This window comes from Pseudopodoces humilis, chromosome 6 (assembly GCF_049639895.1).
Source record: "Pseudopodoces humilis isolate 2021_Gansu_Grassland_sample_001 chromosome 6, ASM4963989v1, whole genome shotgun sequence".
In the NCBI taxonomy this organism is placed as follows: Eukaryota; Metazoa; Chordata; class Aves; order Passeriformes; family Paridae; genus Pseudopodoces; species Pseudopodoces humilis.
Window position 1 is genome coordinate 22080396 of NC_142205.1, and position 22042 is coordinate 22102437.

General features: G+C 39.0%; 1 protein-coding gene across 4 annotated transcripts in view; it reads left to right on the plus strand.

Annotated features, from left to right (window-relative positions):
- Window positions 1–21819, plus strand: part of PGCKA1 (PDCD10 and GCKIII kinases associated 1) — a 41206-nt gene extending 19387 nt beyond the window's left edge. The window contains exons 2-7 of one of the 4 annotated variants that reach the window (XM_088056892.1): window positions 265–314; window positions 2067–2160; window positions 2668–2754; window positions 5438–5492; window positions 18036–18083; window positions 19112–21819. In XM_088056892.1, the coding sequence (XP_087913018.1) occupies window positions 18052–18083; window positions 19112–20051 (972 nt within the window). In that variant the 5' untranslated portion in view covers window positions 265–314; window positions 2067–2160; window positions 2668–2754; window positions 5438–5492; window positions 18036–18051 and the 3' untranslated portion in view covers window positions 20052–21819. Of the gene's footprint in view, window positions 1–264; window positions 315–2066; window positions 2161–2667; window positions 2755–5437; window positions 5493–15663; window positions 18084–19111 lie in introns of those variants that run through there. The other 3 variants (XM_088056891.1, XM_088056893.1, XM_005517780.3) reach the window with 3 other exon arrangements.
- Window positions 21820–22042: the final 223 nt, after the last annotated feature.

A 22042-nucleotide genomic window follows, 5' to 3' on the forward strand; every position in this document is an offset into this window, starting at 1 on the left:
AGCTGTAAGAGGTCCCAGTCATAAAACATTTCTTATCCAGTAATTGCTTTACTTGTTGTAACAACAAAAATTCTAAAATGAGAAAGTGGCACCTGTAGAACAGTGTAATCTACAGTAAGATAAAAATTTAATAATAGACCTAGGGAAATTGCCAGAAACAGTTCCTTCCAGAGGGAATATCAATGTCTCTCTCTGTATATATATAATGATATATGCAAATATAAATATACAGCAATACACCAGTGTGTTTATTTCTTCTTCTAGGTTCTTTAAACAGGAGGCAGATTGCTAGCATTTGGGGCTGAAAGCTGGAGGTAAGCAATCAGAAGACATTTAACACACAAGCTAGGAACAGGAAATTATTAGAGAAGTGGAAAATTTTGGGTACTGAACTTTCACCCTCAGCTCCTGCGAGATTTTTATTAATAAAGAACTATATAAACATAGACAGATTATACTGACATTGCATTACCTGCCCAGCAGAGCCATATGCTGCTTCTGCAGACATGGCCAAAAAGATCAAAGCTTCCTATGCAATGCAAATGAGCTAAACCTGGGTGTTACATGTTTCATACCATGCTGCAGACCTATATTGACAGAGTGAAAGGATGGACCAGAAGAACTCTGGATCTCTCTTTCAATCAATTATTTTATGATTCTGTACAACACTTGGTAAAACATAAGGCAAATTTATCTTGTTGTGATTCATAGTCCAGACAGCCTGCCAGGAACAAGGATACTGCCATCTAAAACAGCTCATGATCACTAGTTACCAGGAAGAAATAAAAAGTGTCCAGCATGGTCTATAAAAGTGGTGAAGCAAACACAGCATAAAACTCTTTCTGACAGTGACCCAAAGGGGCCTCACTAACAGATGACTATGACTAAGAACCTCTATCCAGGCATGAATGGGCACATGATAATGGGTTGCAGAATCAACTAAACAGACAACTTTATCCCAAGGTGCCTTAGCTAATAGAAAGGTAGTGATTCTCCAGAAAACTCTTGTACAACTGGCAAGACCACAGAGCTCTTTCAAACAGCCTATTTTTAGCTGTGAATCAAGTTCTCTCCTTTTGTCAGCTTGTTTTTACCACTCAGGAAACAACCTGTGCCTTTTCAGTTACTGATGAGGTGCTTCACGAATCAGGGAGATTGGTCAGATTTCAAGGAATTGTTAAACAATCATCATTAAATGTTAACTGGTGCATAGTGTCTTACCTGCTTACATTCTTCATGCTGTTGGTGACAAGTTTGATATTTACAAGGAGCAATGTGATGACAGAATTCAAAGCTGACATACTGATATATTTTTAAAAAATTAAATTCAAGAAAGTTTGATGGAATAAATAATCAACATGATTATAATTCCTATATACTTTTTGTAAAGAAAACTGACTATTCATTTCTCTTCCTCCTCCATTCCTTCTGTGAACCAAGACACAAGACACCTATAGTTACCTCCATTTCCTTCTTCTCATCCCTATAGAGTCTAGGAGAGAAGTGTGCAGTTTGACAGTTGGAGGATTACTTCTTCATTCCAAGCATTCATAGAAATAATTCAGGATTTTCAAATTCAGCTTTGATTTCACAAAACTGCTCCTTTTCTTGAACTTAGAACAGAATCTTAAAGGCTTTGAATCCACTCATAGCAAGGTTAATCAGTTTTACCATCAAAATGCAGTGAGAGCACAATACAACCATATGTAAACAATCATAGTGAAACTCATGGGCACAATCACAAAGAATGCATAGAAATCAGAAGTTTGTTCCACTGAAAATTAAATTGCAACAAAGAATTGAACTCATCAAAAAGACCCCCAAAAAAGCTATTGGACAATAGACTTGTCAATTGAGAACAAAGGAACTGAGGCAGCAGAGAAAATATTTGAATGGTACCACAAAAGCAAAAGGGCCAAGGTTGCTAGAGAAGGGAAGGAAATTATGAGAGGAATGCAAACCTCAGAGTATTTGAATTAAATGGGAAATTAAAACCACTATTGACAGCTAAGCATTTGATGAAACTCTAGGGGACAGCACAGAATTCTAACACTTTATCTACAAAGGAAAACACCTAAAGTCTACAATCAACCAATCTTCAGCTCAGCTTGGAAGACGAAGTTGTGCTTTCCAGAAAGGAAGAGTGAAGCCCTGTATAGTGTGAGTAAAATATGTTAGCTCTCTTTGATCCTTAGGGTGAGGGAGACTTTTATGAAAAGTGCTCTATGACTTCACACATTCTACAAAGAGAGCTTGTGAGTGGTGCTTGAAAGTTTCAGGGTGGGAGCTCCTAATGCAGCAGGACCATAGGTGGATCAGAGTGACAACCACCCAGCCTGCTCAGAGAATACAGGACCCCATGCACCTTTCTAGTGCAGGAAAACACAGCTTTTAAAACCAAAAGCCTAGAAAGAGACTCAAGAGCAGCACAAGATGGTAACTAGGGAAATAATTGCTCAAATAACTGTGTCAAAAAGGTTCATTTTGTTCAGTGGGAAATACACCCAGGACCTGAAGAATACCTATGGTGTATGCCAAAGCACGTTTAGATAATTTCATTTTCATTTTGGTTTTATGACTTTGAGATTGCATCTTTTCAGCAACCAAATGAAATGGAAAATGCTGATATGAGCTTCTGACAGCCTAAAGATTTTGTTTAAATTCCAGGTTATTTTGGAATGTGAAAGCTGCTTGCTACTTGGATCCATGACAACCATGTAGACACTATTCGCTTTAAAAATCTACACCAGCATGGTAAGCCATATTCCAAAGCCTGAGTCTCACTGGTAATTGTGTTGTGCAATCAGCTGGAGTTACTAGGTGTATGAGGCTTCATGTTTCTATCTTAAAGAGAGTAATATAAAAACTATTAAACAACATAAGCAAGAAGCAAGCAGGATATGGCAACATACCTTGATTTATGAACACTGTTTTACACACCAGACAAGTATTAAGTTTCCCAGAATATCTCAGAAAGGATGTTGCTAAGCAAAGATGATGGTAAAAAGAGTATTTAATTAAGATGTCTGATGCAATTTATAGGACTAACAGCCATGCTCCAAACTATCGCCACCAAGCAGAAAAGGAAAAAGGTCCAAATACAATGAAAACAAGGATACTTTTAACTCAAGTTTAAGAACAAATATAGAATGGTTTGTCTATTTTTGGGTCAAAAGCCAATTACACACATCAGACAGCAGTTGACAATCAAACTAGTTATTATTGGACATGATATAAGGAGTATGCTGACAATTTACCAGCAGCTGTGACTCCCAGCAGCTCTTCTTTTTGGCATGTTCATTTTACATTTCTACAGAATTACAGGAATTTCCTAGAGGATTCAAAATAAACAATCAAAACCCAACAATAAATTAAAGGAAAACCCTATAGCTAACCTACTACTTCAGAATTTGTTAAACAGACAAAAGGAATTTACAGCAATTAATAATGCACTTGAAAGTTTAAACAAGCTTGTTAAACAAACTACCTCTTTTGAATTTGTTAAATTAAATCTGCTTCCTTTCATAACTGGACCATGGATTTTCTTTTTCATTTTACTTTCACCATATGCATAAATGTTTAGGCCATGGCTTACACAAAACAAATTAGGATATCAAGACAGAATTATTCTGCAAGTAAGATTATTAGAGATCTGAACAAAAATTAAAAGGAGGAATCTTCTAACTAATGAATAATAATTGCTATATTAAAAAAAATAAAAATAGAATGCAAAAAGGACAAAAAATTACCCCAGTAAAAGGGATAATGTTCCTGCATATAAACAGGAACACTCCATGACTCATTCTTCATAAGCTTTATTATTCACTTCACATAAAGTACTGATCACACCTTTAACAGATGCACAAAAACATTCAACCCTCTGCAAGAGTATACAAGATTGAATAAGGCTATAAATCTTCAAAGTGCAGCACAAACATTAAGCTCTGAGAAGGATATGAAATGGTGACATACAGGAAAACTTAAGTGACTTGCTCTAAGGGCAACAAAGCAATGCAATGAATCGAGACTGAATGAATCCCAAGTTCTCCTTAGCAATGAGTCACATCAGATATCCAGGCCACTTAAATTTGCATTTAGTTTTCAATCATGTTTCAGGCTTTTAATAGAAAGTCCTCTAAATATCACCCAGGGGACAGACACTAAGCAGTGTTGTCCTTTTCAATTTGTAGGCAAACAGCAACCATGAAACTACATATATGGCATGGGGTACTTTCAAACCCGGAAGCTAGATAGTGAAATTTTATAAGAACTTGTCAGAGTTCACCCATAAATTCTGAAAATTACAGCTGCAAAGAATATGTATGCAATGAGAGTACAGCAGAAAGAACAGCAGCAGCAGCAATGACCACGTTGCTTGTATTGTCCTTGTTACCTTGTACTTTCCCTTCCCAGCCCCATTGCCTATGGATGCTGAATTCAGGAATGAACTACCCTGGCTTAGATCCTAGGAGAGTTCTGCTGAAAGGGATCTCAAGGACAATAGAAACTTCACTCTCTTTACAAGAAAAGTCTTGCAGGTTTCAAGAGTGGTGCAAGTATAACTCTGTGTGGATATGTGGTTTGTAATGTAAGCTACACTGAGATTTTTCAAGTTATCACTCACACAGAGAGATGCTGAGAATGAAAGAAAGCACATGGCCCAGTTTCTAAAACCCACAGCAAAATAATGTTGCCCATTTCACAGAAATGAGCTTGACATGGTGATTAATGGTTATTATAGGTTTGCATGCACACACAAATCCGCATGGGATCACATTTCACTCACAAGAAATACTGAAAATATTTGCATTTTTAAAGGAGGAAAAGCATCTGCATTGCAGTATTGTTATACTCTAATTCTACAATTATCTCATTAATTTATTTGTCTCTTTAGAAATTCTCAATACAAAACATTTTGCTGAGCTTTCCATTTAGCTGGAGCACACATCTGAAAGAACAGCTTTTCCAGTATCTAAAATATTATTGCAATGCCAGAGGCATTTAAGTTTCAAAGTTTGTGAAAATCTGAAGGGTGAAGTTCTGACAAACACACATGAAGTTTTAACTGATACTATAAATATCCTGTCTTCCAGAAAGAAAAAGAAAACACATAGGAAAAAAAGTCCCATAATACTGCATATTTGAAAGTTTTCTAATTTTACTTTTGTTGTTTAAACACTTCACATGAGTCCTAATCCATTGTAGCAAAGCTTATGCTCACTTTAAGCAGGTTAGCATTCCAGTTCAGCTCAAGGGGATGAGCATACTACTCAAGTGATTTATTTAATCATTGTCTAAATTTAACATTCACAATGGTACCAAGAGGAGGTTGTTCTGTTTCCACATTGTTTGCAGTAGACAGTTAATGCCTCAGAGTATCCTTCTTACTTTCATGTGCACGTGAAGAAACCATTTGCAAAGTGTTTTACTATTGCAGGACCAAGACATTTAAAACAAATCTTTCAAGCAGTCGATGGAGTACAGTTGCAAAGGTAAGATTATTTTTTTCTCCTTGTGTAGGTTTAAAACTTACTGGCCATTCACCTTGGTAACTTCAGTATTCCACAACATAAACCATCTCTCTCTAAAGTACTCCATAGTATTTTCTAAAGACAACGCTCAGCTGCGATAAGCACTTGTGACAGAACAGAACTGCGTTTCTTTCCAGCCCATAAGTTTCCCGATGTAGCAAATAAAAGCTTGCCAATTTCCACTCTGAAGTTTAGAAAAAGACACCGTACAGAAGAAATACAGGAATACAAAACTGAGCCAATCTAAGACAGTTCACACAGGTGAAAAATGGCACAATAAAATGTGAAAATGCAGTCAAATGGTATGGGAAGCACAAGAAAAATGGAAGGCAAGCAGAGGAAAGAGGGATTTACAAAAAGAGAACTAATGGGAAAACATAAGGATTAATTTGGTTTGAGAGGGAAGAGCACACTGACTCCTAACAGTTTCCCTATAAATAGCTGCAGATTATTCCATTAAATGGTCAAACACAAACGCACAATATCCTGACAATTTTAAGAAATCTCCCTAGTCAATGTGCCGGATTTTGGGGGGAAGTCTGTTTTGTTTGGGATTTTTTTGGTGCTGGTTTCTTTTTCGCTGGGGGCAGGGGGTTAATTTTTGCTGGGTTGGTTTTTTTTACAAAAGAGAATCGTTGACTCATTCTAACTACTTATGTCTTTATCCTATTTTTTTGGAATTAAGAGAGGCTGATGTTCTGAGCACTACAACAATACCACCACAATACCTGCCACTAGCAATATTTAATATGATATAAACAAATCAGAAGCATCTGAAATATTCAGGACAAGATGATTTTTGGGCACACTAAGTCACAGTTGAATACCAGAGCTGAGATCACATATCCTGTTTGGCCTAAATCCTGCCCAAATGCATATACACAAAACACTCCAATCCTGTATTTGAAGCAATCTCCATGGACATACTAGTCTATTTTCAGAATATTGCTCCCTGAAGTAAAAATGTATGGCATACTTAAAGGATAAAGGCCTGCTAAACTCCAGCAGTGTCTCTTCATACCCACTTCTAAAGACTCAATAGGGAAAAAACAAACAATCAAACAAAGCACTGAGCCTTTCCATAGAACTGATGTGCAACCAGGAGTTTTCGACAAGCTAGAATGACAGAATTACAGGAGTTAAGCTGCTTAGACTTCATTGCTGATTTCCTAAGTTTTATTTTCTTATTTTAACTTACAAGAATTTCACAGTATCTAAAACATATGAGATTTCCATCTATCTCTCCTTTTCCATCTTCCTCTGTTCAGCAAGGTCACCTAAGGTTCAAAGTCTTTCAACAGCATGTTTTAAAGGTTCTGTTATCTTTGGCCCCAAATTTGCAGAAGGCAAATAAATTATTTTTGCACAGAACTCACAGGCAAATACAAGGGGCAACAGCTTCCAGCAGATGGGTCAACAAAGAGCTTCATTTCACAGTGTACAGAGTGCTGCCATGCTGCAAGGGAGCAGCAGTGTCTGACAATGTACACGGCACAACCACAGCAACACAGAATAAGCTGAGTAGGAAGGGCTCCACAAGGATCATCAAGTCCAGCTCCTGGCTCTGCACAGCACAATCCCCAGGAATCACAACATGTGCCTGAGAGCATTGTCCAAATGCTTCTTGAACTCTGTCAGGCTTGGTGCTGTGACCACTGCCCTGGGGAGCCTGTTCCAGTGCCCAGCCACCCTCTGGGTGAAGAATCTTTTCATAATATCCAACCTAAACCTCCCCTGACACAACTCCAGACCATTCTCTCAGGTCCTGTCACTGGGTACCACAGAGGAAAGATCAGTGTCTGCTCCTCTTCTTCCCCTCATAAGGAAGTTAGTTATAGACTGCAATAAGGTCTCCCCTCAGTCTCCTCTCCAGGCTGAACAGAACAAATTACCTCAGAATATATTTAGGAGGTGTTCTGGCTTGTCAAGTTTTTTCTCACAGACAAAATCCTACAGCAGTATGCTGTAGCTCTTATGCTCACTTTCTGACATTTTCAATTTTTCTAATGTCCCAAGTAGGATTTCTCATTGATAACAGCATCCATAAAACTGATACAATAAAAATTGAATTATCCCAGGAGACTGAAAAAAAACACCTTTATATAGATATGCAATTGAGAAACAATCCACATCTGGAAAGTACTTCTATATTTAAGCAGACTTAAATCAGCTGATTCTGTAAATGGAAATCTAAGAAAAAGTGACTTCTAGGCCAGAAGACAGCCCCCACATCAACTCCCAGTCAAAACCACAGAGGAGGCAGTGTTCAGAGAGTTAGAGAATTCCATCATAAATTAGGATCCCCAGCTCACTTTGACCCTCAGTCTCTAAGAAGCATCTCAGAGCTATCAATATCATGTCCTTGATGGCACACTCTGAAGCAGGCTGCTCAAGCCTGCCACTGGGAAAAGAGCAAAGTATAAGCAAGGGAACTTTGTGAATTGTAGACCCATGGCAGCATCACCTCAAGACCAGACTCTAGAGCTGTTTCTACGTTAAATGTTTTTAAAAGATGTTGGATACAACCAAGGATTTTCAGGTGAATGGAATCCATCCTCCAAAGAGCACAGCTGCACAAGATCACATAGAGACACTTTAACCTCTCAAGAGAAATGACATTTCAGACACAGCCCCTCTGTTACATAAAAATTTGCTATAACTAATTTGAGGCACCGCTTGTGATGCCAAACACAGATCCCCACTCAGGCCTAGCCTAACACAATTGCTGACTCAAATATAGTTTCTCTGCTGATTGTTTCTCTCACATGTGCATGACCATCTGCTTCCCCAGTTTTTGTCTTGTCACACATTTAGACCATGAATCCCTTGGGAAGGAACACATTTCTGTTTGCTTCTATACAATATGGGACTAAACAGGACTCAGGGTTTTAGGCCCCACTATTAAACAATTATTATTATATTTTATGGGATTGATAATTTTAAAAGACAGGAAACATAAACTTCAGTAATTTAAACACCAGACTATATAAGTTTGGTAAAACCAAATGTAGAAAACAAGCTTAGCAGAAGAGGAAATGAAAGGGTTTATGCTACCAGCTATTATTTGGTTTTCCCTTTATGCAAACTGGATAATGATTGTGAGAGTTTTACCCTTCTCCCCAGTCTTCCTTTTACTCTTTAAAAATAAAACAATCATTTTGTATGGTAAATAATGGGGGTAGGGAAATGTTCTGTAACATAGTGCTGTGAATGATGAGGAGCTAGTCAGACAGAATGTATTTCCTTTTAAGTATCTTATAAATATTTAAAATCGATTGCAAAGAGCACAACAGGAAAAAAATTGTATGTTCAGATCACCTCCAAGTTGTAGCCCTTGTGTCCTCTAGGGCACTCTGCTGCAGCAATAATGCCTCACAAAAAGGTCCACCTTCTGTGTGAGCAGGCCTTACTCTTAACTGTTTATAAAACAGTCAACAGCTACCAGGGACAGTAGTCAGTGAACGAAATAGTGTAAGAATGACTTCTTAAAAACAAAACAAAGTAAAAACAAACTAATTAAAAACAAAACAAACAACAGTAACACAAACAAACCCTGAAACTTTCCAGGTAGAAATAGGAATCTATAAGAATAAAACATGGCACTTCATATGCTGACTAATATGGTCAGGAAGCCACCAGAAGTGGAAGACCTGGCTGAGCTTACTGATTTGAAAAGAAGGATATTTTGAGGAGGAGCCTAGCAGGACTTAACATAGCTATGTATATTATTATCAGCTTAGGCAACGACCAATATTTAAAAATCAAAACACCTTTTGTAAAACTGATAACATCTACTTTTCATTACCTTTCCCTTCTGCCAACACACCCACAAACAAGTGTAGGTATGTTCCAGCAGCACTGGTAACACCCAAACTTCCCTGTCTTGACACCTGCCCACTGCTGACTCTGAGCTTGGTGTAAAACAGCTGCATGAAAAAGCAAGAATTTGAAGGGGCAATGTGGGAACAGAAAACCCATTAGGATCTGATAAAAACACAGCTAGATGCCTGGAGGTATGGGAAGAGAGCAGCTGTGAAGAAGTGGAGCAGTTGTTAATGTTGCATTTGCATCAGCTCAGGTGCTCCCCATTCCAGCTGAAGTATTCACACTGGCACATAAGAATTAGCAGGTTCTGCCATTCCAGCTATACTGGTAGAGTTCCTTGGCAGCAGAACTACACATATGCAAGATAATTAGCATGTATTTTTCTAGTATAAGCAGAGTAGACTAAATCCGACCTTTTCTCTTTAAAAATTTTGAGAACGTTTTGAGAAAACTAATGTAGGCAAGTATTTCCATTACTCTGACCATCCTGACTGCCAAAGTAGCTTCTCATCAGACAGTAGGGAGACATCACACTGGCTCTTCCCCTATGTTGAGAAATGTCACAGCATGCACCCACAAGTAGGGGGCATATTGACCCATAATTGCACAGCAGACACACCTCTCAACTAGGAGACTGAACTCTAGCTTGGATGCTGTTATGTACAAAGATATAATACACAATTTATTCTATTACAGTACTATTTCATGTACATGGCAATTAGGGTTGACTGCTACTGTTGTGATCCTGGAACAAAGATAGTAGTAACTGCACATTTTTGCCAGCTATTACTATTGCAAATTTCCTGGATAAACACTTAATACATGTATACCTTTTTGGATGACACAACACAAATAAAGGTTAAAATCATGATAGCATACTCCCACTGGTTGTTCGGTGAGTAGGCCATACTTTGGTGATCAGCTGTGCCATATTGATGGTTCATCTGGCAAGTATGGTATTTGTTATTTGGGTATTTGATATTCATAGAATTGTAGAAAGGCTTGGTTTGGAAGGGATTGTAAGGACTATGTACTTCAAATCCCACTGCCATGGGTGGGGATGCCACCCTCTAGATAAGGTTGTTCAGAATTCCATCCAACCTGGCCTTGACATTTTGAGGAATGGGGCATCCACAGCTTCTCTGGGCATCTGCTCCAGTGCCTCACTACCCTCTGGGTAAAGAACTTCTTCCCAGTATCTCATCTGAATTTCTCCTTTTTCAGTGTAAACCCATTCTGCCTTATCTCATCACTATCTACCCATGTAAAAAGTTCCTCTCCTTTATTTTTATAAGCCCCCTTTAAGTACTGGAAGGCCACAACAAGGTCTCCCCAGAGCCTTTTCTTTCCCAGGCTCAACAACTCCAGCTTTTATAGTGTCTCTTCAGTCCTCCAACCCTGTGAATCTTCAAGTCACTTTGTTTTTTAATCTCCTGAAAAGTGTGGGATTCTGCTAATTAGAAACAATTCTGTTTAAGTGTCTCTTGGTTTGCTTTGCCCCTTGCTGTGACTGCTCACATGTCTTTGTCATTTAAGGATTCATTTATCTTGCTATGTATTACCTTGATGAAGCTAAAACATTTTGTCATATCAGACCTACTTTCTTGGTAATGAAAAAACTACTCTATGTCAGAATACAAAGCATCCAAATTTATGAGGCTGTAACTGTGAGACTTCTTTAATTTTCCAGATAACAAGCAACACATGCTTCTGATCAATGAGACCCAGATTATGGTAACTGGACTGATTAAAGCCACTTTTCTCCCTTGAAAAAACATACAAGTCTAAATCAGTTTCATGGTTTTACTGGGAAGAAACCTAAATTGTATCACTAATTCACAGGCACAAAACCCACATCAAGTTCTATGTCTTGAATAGCACACAGAACACATCAAATTCTTCCCTCACTGAAATAAATAGCCATTGTCTGTACACAGTGTCTGTGTGTAATATCACCCAGAAGTTTGACACTTTAGTCATTAAAATGCAAAGTATCAGGTCACCTTGTACAATTGTACGATCCATGGGCTTGATTCAGCCTGGTCAGGGAGAAAGGGAAAAATAACCTTAAAAAATGCATTATTGGTCTTAACAACTGATGACAATGTATGGATTATTTGCATTCCAGCAATGATAATTTTTATCTATAAAAAACAGGGGGTTCAATTTAAGAAGGAGCAAGCAGAGGGTGGTGATATGAGCCAAATATCCAAAACTGACAGCCAAGTCACCAGTGTAGTCAGGCCATGGCTAAGGAAGTTCAATACAAGTTTTGAGGAGTCTTGATGTGTCAGCTTCTCCTGTCTTCACTGTTAGCTGTCCTAGAAATGCATGCAAGCTGTTCAATAGGCAAATAATATTCTCACTGGAGATTAAAAGTGGCTAACAGACCTGTGCAGCTCCTCAGCTCTGTACAATAAAGAAAAATAGGACAAACAATAACCTTGGCAATAACCTTGTGCTGGTGGGATAGCATAAGAGCATAAGGCTCTTTCTGTCAGACACTGACACTCCTTATTCCCAAATATAGAGCTTGCCTCCTTTGAAACAGGAGAGTAAGCTGCACCAGAAAAAGCACTTGCAGACTTTTCTTTTCTTGCAGAGCAGCACAGATAGGAAGGGCTGCAGGGTGACTCAGTCAATCCACAGGTCATACCCTGTCAGCAGGATGGCACAGCCAGGTATCTCACTAGGGCTGGACTGCAAGATGGCCAAAGCAGAGGAACAACACCTCAGTGCTGCATTTTAAGAAAGTGTGAACGAAAAGACTGAAGTCAATTCAGCTAGCAAAATACAGAGACTAAAATAGTCCATGAGGTGGGATCTGCTTCCTATAAGGGATCATATTACAGTTCCTCAGTTTAGTTCATTTGTTTTAAATTATATATGTCAATTGAGTTATTCCCTAAAGTGAATTTAAAATAAATTTCCAGATTGAGATTCAGTCAGGAAAAATGAAATTAGATTTCAGTCCAGCTCTAAGTATTGGTCTCAGTGAAGATTTGAGCACAGACTGTGCTCTCCACAGACCATGACAGAATAATAGAATAGTTTGGGTTGGAGAGGTCACCTAGCCCATGCCCTCTGCAATGAGCAGGGAAATCTTCAAGTAGATCAGGTTGTTCAGATAATTCTGGTCCCAAGAGGTTTTGGGTTCTCCTGCTCCCCAAGCCTGCACCTGTTCTGAGGCCGTCTGGTCTCAAAATAGTGACTAAGGTCAGGAAAAAACCCACAGGATTTGAAGTGTTCTCTGCATTTTAAGTGAGACAGTTCTTGCAGATTATATTCATCCAATAGTAGTGATTAGCCTGCACAATGTGTGACTAAATTATGTTCCTCATCTTTTTTCTTTTACATGGTTTTCCCTGTTATTCTCTCTCCCTCCCTAGCATGGGCTGGTATCTTTTTCTACTGTATGTTTACTAGTTTGCTAAATTTCTAAATATAGTTCCTATCAACTCTACCACTCCTCCTACAGTTTTTCTGCACCTCTTTTATTTATTATCTGTCATCCAGATCAATTATTCCTCTGCCTCCATGCCTCAGTAACACAGAGACTCACAGAATGGTTTGGGTTCAAAGGGAGTTTAAAGGTCATCTCGTCCATCCAACCTGCAATGAGCATGGACATTGCACTTCCTTCCTCCAGCCTAGGCACATCTGAGCCTTTGTCAGACCTAGCACAGGCTGAGGACAGTCTCTGAAATGTTCTGAGGTGTGAGTGCCTACTTAGCATAGAAGGCAAACTGTACCTCCTGTTAGGAGAAGCCTGTCAAGTGCTACAGCTCTCTAAGGTTATCACCACCCCAAAGTCCCTATATTTCCTCTGCACATATTTCTATGCAAACACTCTCTTCCCACACTTGCCTCTGTGCATATGTCTCCTAGCTGGTCGGAATTTGGCATCTCTGTTAGCAAAAAAATACCAACAAAGTGAATTGTGTTTGCGTTACTAATGAGGCAGACAGACATAATTTTGATGAAGGATTTCTGTCCATTGCAAAGAGACTGGTAGGTCAGGGCAGCATCTCAGAATGGACAGGTTTCACTGAGGAGTACAAAACACAGCAAACTGATGGGGAAGACACTGGCAGGATCTGAAAGATGCCTCCACTGGAAAAAGTCATCAGAAGGAGGTGCCTCAGACCCCTGGGAGATACATCATTCAGGCTCATCAGCCCAGATAATAACCATACAGGAAAAATCTCCTTACTTGCTGAGGTAATCTAGAGTGGGAAAGGATAGAGGGGAGTAAAAAGCCAAACAACAGAAGCCTCAGGGTGTGTGGTATGAAAACTCCAAAGAAACTAAAAAAACAAAAAAAAACCAAACCAAAAACCACAAGACCCCAACTGGATTAAAAATAATTACCCAAAGTCATAGTTTATCTGTTGAGATCTACTAGAGAAGCTATTTTAATATTGTCTCCCTCAGCTTTCTGCCTCTGCTCCTGGAGGTGTCTAAAAGGAATTTAAAAATAAAAATCAAGACAGAAGAAAAAATACACCATGAACAAAAATAAGACTGACCTTTTTCTGTTTCCATGTAAACTTCCAAGAATATTGAGAAAGGTGCCAGACCATTTTTATGACTCAAAAATATTTCTTCTTCCCTTTTCATGACATCATCTCTTGGTTGCCTTTTATTTACTCATAACACAGCCACAGTTTAAATAGACAATATGATTTATGTCGTTACATCATTTAAAGTCAGATACCTTGTGTTTTTCAAATCTGATGAAGAAAAGCAGACTTCTCTTAAAGCACACTGTGGCTTGAAACACAAGGTTGTGGGTTTGCAGTCAGACATTATTCTTCTTATCTACACCAAGGTCTCACACTTGAAAGGGAAGTCCCACCTCATTCTCCTAGCAGGCGCCACCATAAACGTTTTTAACCACCTCCCCTTTTTCAGCATTTGTTTTACTAATGGGATTTGTGTCCTGCTCTCCTCAAACTAAGACTAATTACTACGTCCTTCCATTGTGCGATTTTTTCCCACCTTTTTTTTAAGAAGTTGCTTGTCTGTATCATATTGCTTTAAAGGAAGAAAGTCAGTTTTTCATATCATCAGGTCTTTCCTGTCTCTCTGTGAACAATTATTTAATACATTGCAAGCACATTACAGCTGGACTATTTTTTGACACAGTCAGCCCAAGGTCTGCTGGGGTGGCTGGGGTAAACCACGAAGCTGGGCCTCTTCCATCTCTTTCACTGAAGAAAAGAATCATAACTAAATGAAACAAGCACCGATACTGACTATGCAAACCACAAGGCTATTCTACAATGTCACACCACAAGAATGATTATTTTGTAGAAACTGGTTCAAGCTCATCCATAGAGGCACACTTTAGGAGATGCAGCAGCTACTAAAAGCTGAAAAATTCAAGTCCAAAATTTGGGAGAGAAAAAAAAAATAATTCTAGTTAGGCCACCTTCATTCCTTTTACCTCAACAGCCCCACCTTATTCCTACAAATGCTCTAAGTGGTCCAGTCCACATCTAAAAAAACTTTAAAATCTACTTAACATTTTTGCAGAGCTTTAATGCCAGGTGATGTATTACTGCTCAGCATTAAATAACTGCATAGTAACTAGTGACAGACTAGTTACAGGCCTTCAGAAATTTCATGGTTAAGAAAGAATAATATCTAGGATTAATGGCAGTTTGATCTGAACTCTGAGAACCTGAATGTTAAAGCCAAGGATTTTACTGCCACTTTAGAAAGGCAGATTTTTTTCAGGGGTAAAATAGCCCCCAAAGTGTTCTACAAGAGAGCATTCCACATCATGTCATGTTTATCCGAAATTACTTCATCAATTTAGCAGCATGGCATATCCGACAGAACAAACAAACTTTAATGAGGACACAATGTTTCTAAATTCGGTATCAGTTAACATATGATCATCCACTGCTTGAAATTTCTAATATTCTTTTGTTTCAAGCCTGTAGCACTTGCTTGACTCAAACTACTCCAGACAGCAGTTTATTAGTATTATTTATCCATTAATGCAACCATGAACATCACACAATACACAAGTCTTTAGAGCTTGGTATCTAAAACAAGATAAATAGGATTAAAGCATGCATTTCAGGCTATAAAAGCAATTTGTTCCCCAGAATTATTTTCTAGCTTGACTTGAAGCATTATCATAAATGGAAGGAAAGGGAAAGGAAAAAAAAAGCCAGTGTGCAGACAGTGACATTGTAAAACAATATTTCTATTTCAGGGATGTGAAATAATTCATAAGATAATACAATATACACTGTTTTCCATATGTAATAGTTTATTCATGCCACAGGACAGATCCAGTTGTAACTAATCAGTGGAAAAGCATAATGTTGTAGCTGCAGAGGTAATTCCAACAGCAGCTGTAATAATATAAAAATTTTTAAAAAAATTAAAAACAAAAAAGAAAACCCAAAAAAAACCCCTCAAAAACCCAAAACAACCACCACACACACACACACCAAAAATCAGGAAAGTGCTTTCTGTGAAAACTACAACAGTAATTTCAATTTATAATTGCCTTATGTGACGACCACAAACATCTTTACAATAAAGGCCAGCAATTAGGATTTCCCAATGGTTAAAACCTATAAGCAGTATTTTTTGCTTTTTTAAAAATACCACAAAATTTGTAAATAAAATCCCTGAGTGGGAAATCTGTCAGATAAAACTCTAAGCAGAAGCACGCTGACTTGAAGTGCCCACTCTCAGCTTGAAGCAACATCTGTTATTAGAGCTGGTCTACATACAAATCAGAACTGGTTTCACCAAGCCCATAAATTTAAAGCCAAGCCAAAGGCCGTGTGGGCATTTCAGTGGGCAATCCTCTTCAGACAAAAAACCCTGTATCAGAATTCCTGCTATGATGTTGCTGAGGTATGTGGGGTGAGAACACAGTACACAGCAGAGATGTGGGAGACTGCAATTCAGGGAGAGAAGCAGCACCAAGAGAAATGAAGCAAAGCAGCTGGCTTAACAGCCATTCTAACAAGCTCCTCAGCTAGGTGGTTACTCCTGATAGAAATTTCTGCTCAGAACAGTTCATGTGTACACAAAGACAAAAAGCATAGTTATGAGCAGCTATAACCTAGGCTAAAACCAGCTGCTGAATGACTGTAGGCCCTTAGGGGCTCCAAAAATAAGACATCTGACATCAAGTATTTAGTTTGGTGCTAACACCAGAAGTACTCAGATTTTATAGGGCAACTGTTTTGATTTACATTTCAACTAGCGTAATTGCCAGTGTGCAGTTCAGGCCATGCTGAGAAGAATAAATCAATACTACTTTCCTTGGATGTTTTGTAAACAAATTACTCCAGAAAATACCCTGACCTTGCCTCATCAATTTCTGTTTTATGGGAAGTGAGCTGCTGTCCTTAGATATTGGCAAAAGTATGTGAGTTTGAAAAGTATCTCAGGAGAAGAAAGAGCCTGAGTAACAATGGACAAAACATATTAAACAACCTGCCCCGACTTACTAACTTGAAATAAGATAGCCACCACCCATCGAGAATATTGGGGCTTTTAGGAATTTTGGATGTTCAGATCTGGGACTTCAGTTTAGGTTCAGAACAGGAATGTTCTCAAGGGTCCAAATCAGCAAACCACTTCTTCTCATAATAAAAGACTTTGGCATAAGTCTGCACTGCATCAGGCAATAGTGTAGCAAAAAACAGACAGTCTGCTAGTTCTAGTGAAACTCTGGAATTTTACTGTAGTAAAATGGAGGTACAACATACTGCTTATAACAAATTGCCCATTCCAGGAATTTGGCTGTGCCTCACTAAGAGATAGTTCCACAAAAATCTCACCTCAGTGCTCAGTAGCTGTCACAGGGTCAAGTGAAACAGGAAGATATTAGGAGATAATAAATATGCTTCTTTCAGGTTTCAAACACCTTGAGAACTCTGCATTTGTAATTCCCACGCTTCCTGCGGATAGGATGTTAAAATGCAAAAAGACTCAAGAGAACACCACAAGGACAGTTCATTGGCACAAAACAGTGTCAATATGGGTAACATTTAAATAGATGAGCACTGAAGGCACAGTACAGGACTTCTGCTATGGTGACAATTGGACATGACAGTCACTACTTCTAATACAAGAACTACGAGGCACCAAATACTACTAGTAAAAAACAGGTTCAGGTCAAACAAAAGCTAGTGATTCTTCACATAGGCAAGGCTGGTCTATGAAAGCACTGAGTAAAGGATGTAGTAGATGCTAGCAGTTTACTGTTTCAAAAGACAGCTGGGCAAATTTATGGTAGAGAACTTTACCAACAACTGTCAAGTGGGAAAAGAAAAATAGAAAAACAGCCCAACCAAACAACAAATCAACAACCCACACACAATACATTGACTTAAAATTCTCCAAATCATAAAACTGCTTAGGAAACTATTCTGAGAGAACATTCCTATCAAAGAATTGTTAAATTCTTCCCCAGACTGTTCCCCAATTAAAGACCATTGCCAATGCAAGACGACAACCTACATATACCTTGAACAGTACTCCATCAGATTGTGTAGACATCTTTCTTTTTAAACTAATAAAACCCTTCTAAACATGAGCATCATTTTCAATGCAGCTCATTTTCAATTGCTCATATATTAATTTCATAATGCTTGACTCACTCTGTCTCTCCCTTGCCTTCCCTTTCTCTCTTTTCAGATTAAGGAAAATCCAGATGGGGTGCAGGTGCTGCAAAATGATACAAAGGTACAATAGAACAAAAGCATTAAACCATGTGTCTCTGCTCCCCCACACCTGTTGCTTTAATTAGCCACTGTAAAAGGCTGGAGTTTTCTCAAAGTTTACAGCAACTTTAAGAATAGACATACACATTTCCGATGAAAGTCCTTTTAATTTACTGTAATTAAGGTGTACTTCTAGAATTCCTAGAATTGTGTTGCATTGAAAATTCTTCTTTAGTAAAGTTTTTTCTAATTGAGATAGCATGAGCTTCCCTCAATTCAGCAGAACAGGGAGCACACACTGTGCCAGATCCTCCCTCTCTCCTAAGCAATGAAAATGAACAACAGTTCCTTTCTTCCATCATAGCTGTTAAATGTAGTTAGTTGGGGGAATAATTCCCATATTAAAAGTCTCCCTAGAGAGGAGGACTAGATAGTTTTATAAAGACCACATTTCAGCCCCACATGATGGTTACTACTTCCCTTAGTCACTTCTGTAGAACAGGTAAGGAACTGGTGAGAAAATGGTGCTAAAAGAGAGAAAAAAATAAAGACAAGAGGGAAGCCCTGGGAGAGATAGGTCAAGGAAACTATACAGCAAGAGGAAGAAAATTAATCAGGAGGGGGGGAAAAAAAAGACAAAAGACTTGAAAGAACATCAGGAAAAAAATGGAAGATATTTCAGCAATTTTATGAGGACATATTAATTAACAGTCCATAATACGACTACTCCTTGGATAATCAGCTCCCCAGAGAAAATAAAAAATAAGGCTGGAAACAAGCAATGACCAGCACATAGTTCTTCAACATCCTCCTTTATGCTCCTGGTGAATCTCACTAGAGGAGTTAATTATGATCAGTCCCAGAAGACAGCAGCTGGCAGCATATTCAGCATTTCCATTTGGTTTAACTCATTCTCACGACCCAAGGTAGAGTTCAGTGACACCCCTTTCCTCAAGACCTTCAGCTTAAAAAGGAAGCTTAATCTTTTTTCCTAATTATATTGATTGACATCATAAGTAACATTTCCTTTACAAATTTTCCTTACTCCAGCTATATCTTTGATCCAGAAGAAGTACAATCATCTGGATGCATTCACGAAGGAAACAGCTATAAATACAATGAACAAGGCAGCAATAAATCCAGATTCAAAGAGAATAGTGAAAATGAAGAACCCAAAAATGAACTCCAAAAAGATGTGGTAAACAAAACAGAAAATAAAAACACCATAAACTGTACAACAGAAACTCTCTGGAACCACAGAGGCAATGATTGTCAAGAGGATGGTCTTGTGAAGCATGCTGTAAAGCTTGATGTTGCAGTCAATGGTGGCAACTCCTGTGCTCAGCACCCCATGCTCAACCCCAACACAAGCCCAATGAAAGAAACCAGTGCAAAGGGAACTTTCAGCCAGCCAGAGGCTTCTTCAGCCAGTAATAAAGACTTTCACACCAAAACAAATAGGTATGGACAAGAACTTGACCTAGAGACAGGCAGTCAGAATAAGGCAGCCAGCAATGTGCCTAACAGTATTCCAGACTCCCAGTCTGCAGAAGACAGCATCTTTCTCAAAGGAAACTCAATACTGGAGACAGAAGACAATGCCATAAGACTGCCAGGTATTGATTATCCCCAAAATGGCAATCAAACTGGGAACTATGTTGAAAACGACAGCTTTTCAGTCAGCTGTGCACATTCAAACCGAAACACTGGTGTTTCAGCAATACAGAACCAGGACCTTTGTGTAGTCCCACCTTGGCCTGTGAAAGAGACTTGTATTGAACCTTTTAAAAGTGACTCTGTGAGGCTGAGTGAGAGCCTTACTGGTGGTATCACTGCAGCAGCTGTTACCAAAGACACACAGGCACCCACACACACCAGTCATAAAGATGTCAATGGAGGAATTGAGGAGGAAGATGCAGAAGTTGCAGCAGCTCTGGCTGCACTGGAAGCTGCAACAGCAGGAGAAGACCTGGAAGATGATGAGTACTAGATGGTTTCTTTCTAATACACTGGGTAAGATCCAGATGTTATTTCTGGATCCATATGAACAGATGTACAGCACACATGGAGAACTGTTATGAACAGCATATATAAAAGGACTAAACCTCAGTCCCTTCAGCTGTTCTATACAGCCTTTTAATCTCTACTGCCTGAGGTACAGAAACACTTCCTTGACTAATGGTAATTCTCTTCTCTATGGGCCCAAACAGGAGGCAAAAGCATCATTTCTTCCACACAGAATATTCAGTTGTATACCCACCTCATCTGGACTCATGCAAGTGTTTCCTTTTTTTCCTCATGAGGGTCTGTACACACTGCATATTCCAGGTTCACAGAACTCCCATTATTTAAAATAGGACTATTGAAGCTATGGAGTTGGAAACCACTGATTTTCATCATTACCAGAAAAAAACCTACATAAAGGAGCTAAAGTTCTACGAACTACTGAAATGCAAAACAGGGAAGACAGCTTGGACTGAACTTTACTGTGGCTATGGTTCCATTATGGATTAAGCCTAAATCTGTGCACGTGCACCCAGCATTGGAATGGTAACATTACTTCCCCCCACACACCTCTCCCTTGACCTCTTTGATACCCCAAGTGTTGCTGCTTCAGTTCCTTAAAATAGCGGAAGCCCAGCCAAATCTAGGAGGGTTAGTAACTTTCTATTGGTTTAATGTGCTGAAGTAGCTCATGTAAGCATTGCACAGACACTATCAGAGAGGCCACAAAGAGAAACTCAGTCCCTACCAGTTTGGATAGATTAAAAACAGTTGAAACCTCTGAATTATGCTAAATTTTCCAGGTGCATGTCACCTGTCTTAACAAGACAGTTTTCAAAAAGGCTGTGTCTCAAACATACTCAGCAAGATGTGTTTTGTTTATACAGAAACAGCAAGAGCCAACAAGGACCCCTCCTCAGCTCTGCTTGTAGTCCCTAAATTTATATCAGGAAAGGGACTGAGCTTCCAAACTGGATTAAGTATAAGATCTAAAAATAGCAGCATTCTTGGAGGGGCTTCATTTCTAATGGGAGGAAAAAAAAGGAGGTAGAGACCAATTTGGTGCTGCCAATTCAGCAGAAGTATGGTTGGAATAGAAAGTGTTTGACATTTTATACTGAAATTTAGTGGTTTCCACGTTTTTGTTAAAAACTCCTAATAAATTTTTCAACCATATAAAAAATAATCTGGTGGCTTTTGTACTTTATGCATTTTCTGAATATAAAAGTAACATTAAAGAAGTTTATATAAAATATAACCCTCATTAGATACATGAAAAACACCAACAATGTATTTGCCTACAGTATGTGCTGATTTTGATTTCTCAAAACATTAATGATACTCCTAGGAGAAATTAAAACAACCTGAAGTCTCAGCTTCTAGAGAACTATATTCAGCTACAGGTAAGAGTCACAACATTGCATCTGTAAAATAAAAAAGCTTTATATGGTTTTAAAGTATTGTAGTATTGTTGATTTCTCTACCGCTATCTTATTTTAGTAGGTCCTTCTAAGCCTACTCATAAGTGCATACAAGTTTCACATATGCATTTGTCTTTCAAAGGTTACTACAATACTGAAAGGAGCTGAAAGTGTCAGCACATAGCCACTAAAGAGTTATGCTGAGAGTGTCACCAGTCCTGACTGTCCCTGCCAGGCACCCCAGGACTCCCCCTGCCCTGCCTGGGGCCCAGGACCCCATTCACCTCCCAGGAGGGCAGAGCAGCCAGCCCAGCCATGGGCCCTGCAGCAGATGCCTGTGCTGGGGCTGTCCTGGTGCTGTTGGCTGCCCCATGCCCTGGCTGGGGCAGTGGGACAGGCTCTGGCTGTGGAATCCAGCCTTGCTATCCCCAGGGAGCCCCTGCTGCTCCCCACATCCCAGCCCCAGGGAGCCAGCAGGCCCTTGCTGCACTATGACACAAACCATGAAAAACAATTCAAGTAAAAAAGACGTTAAAGAAAGAAATGCAACAAACAC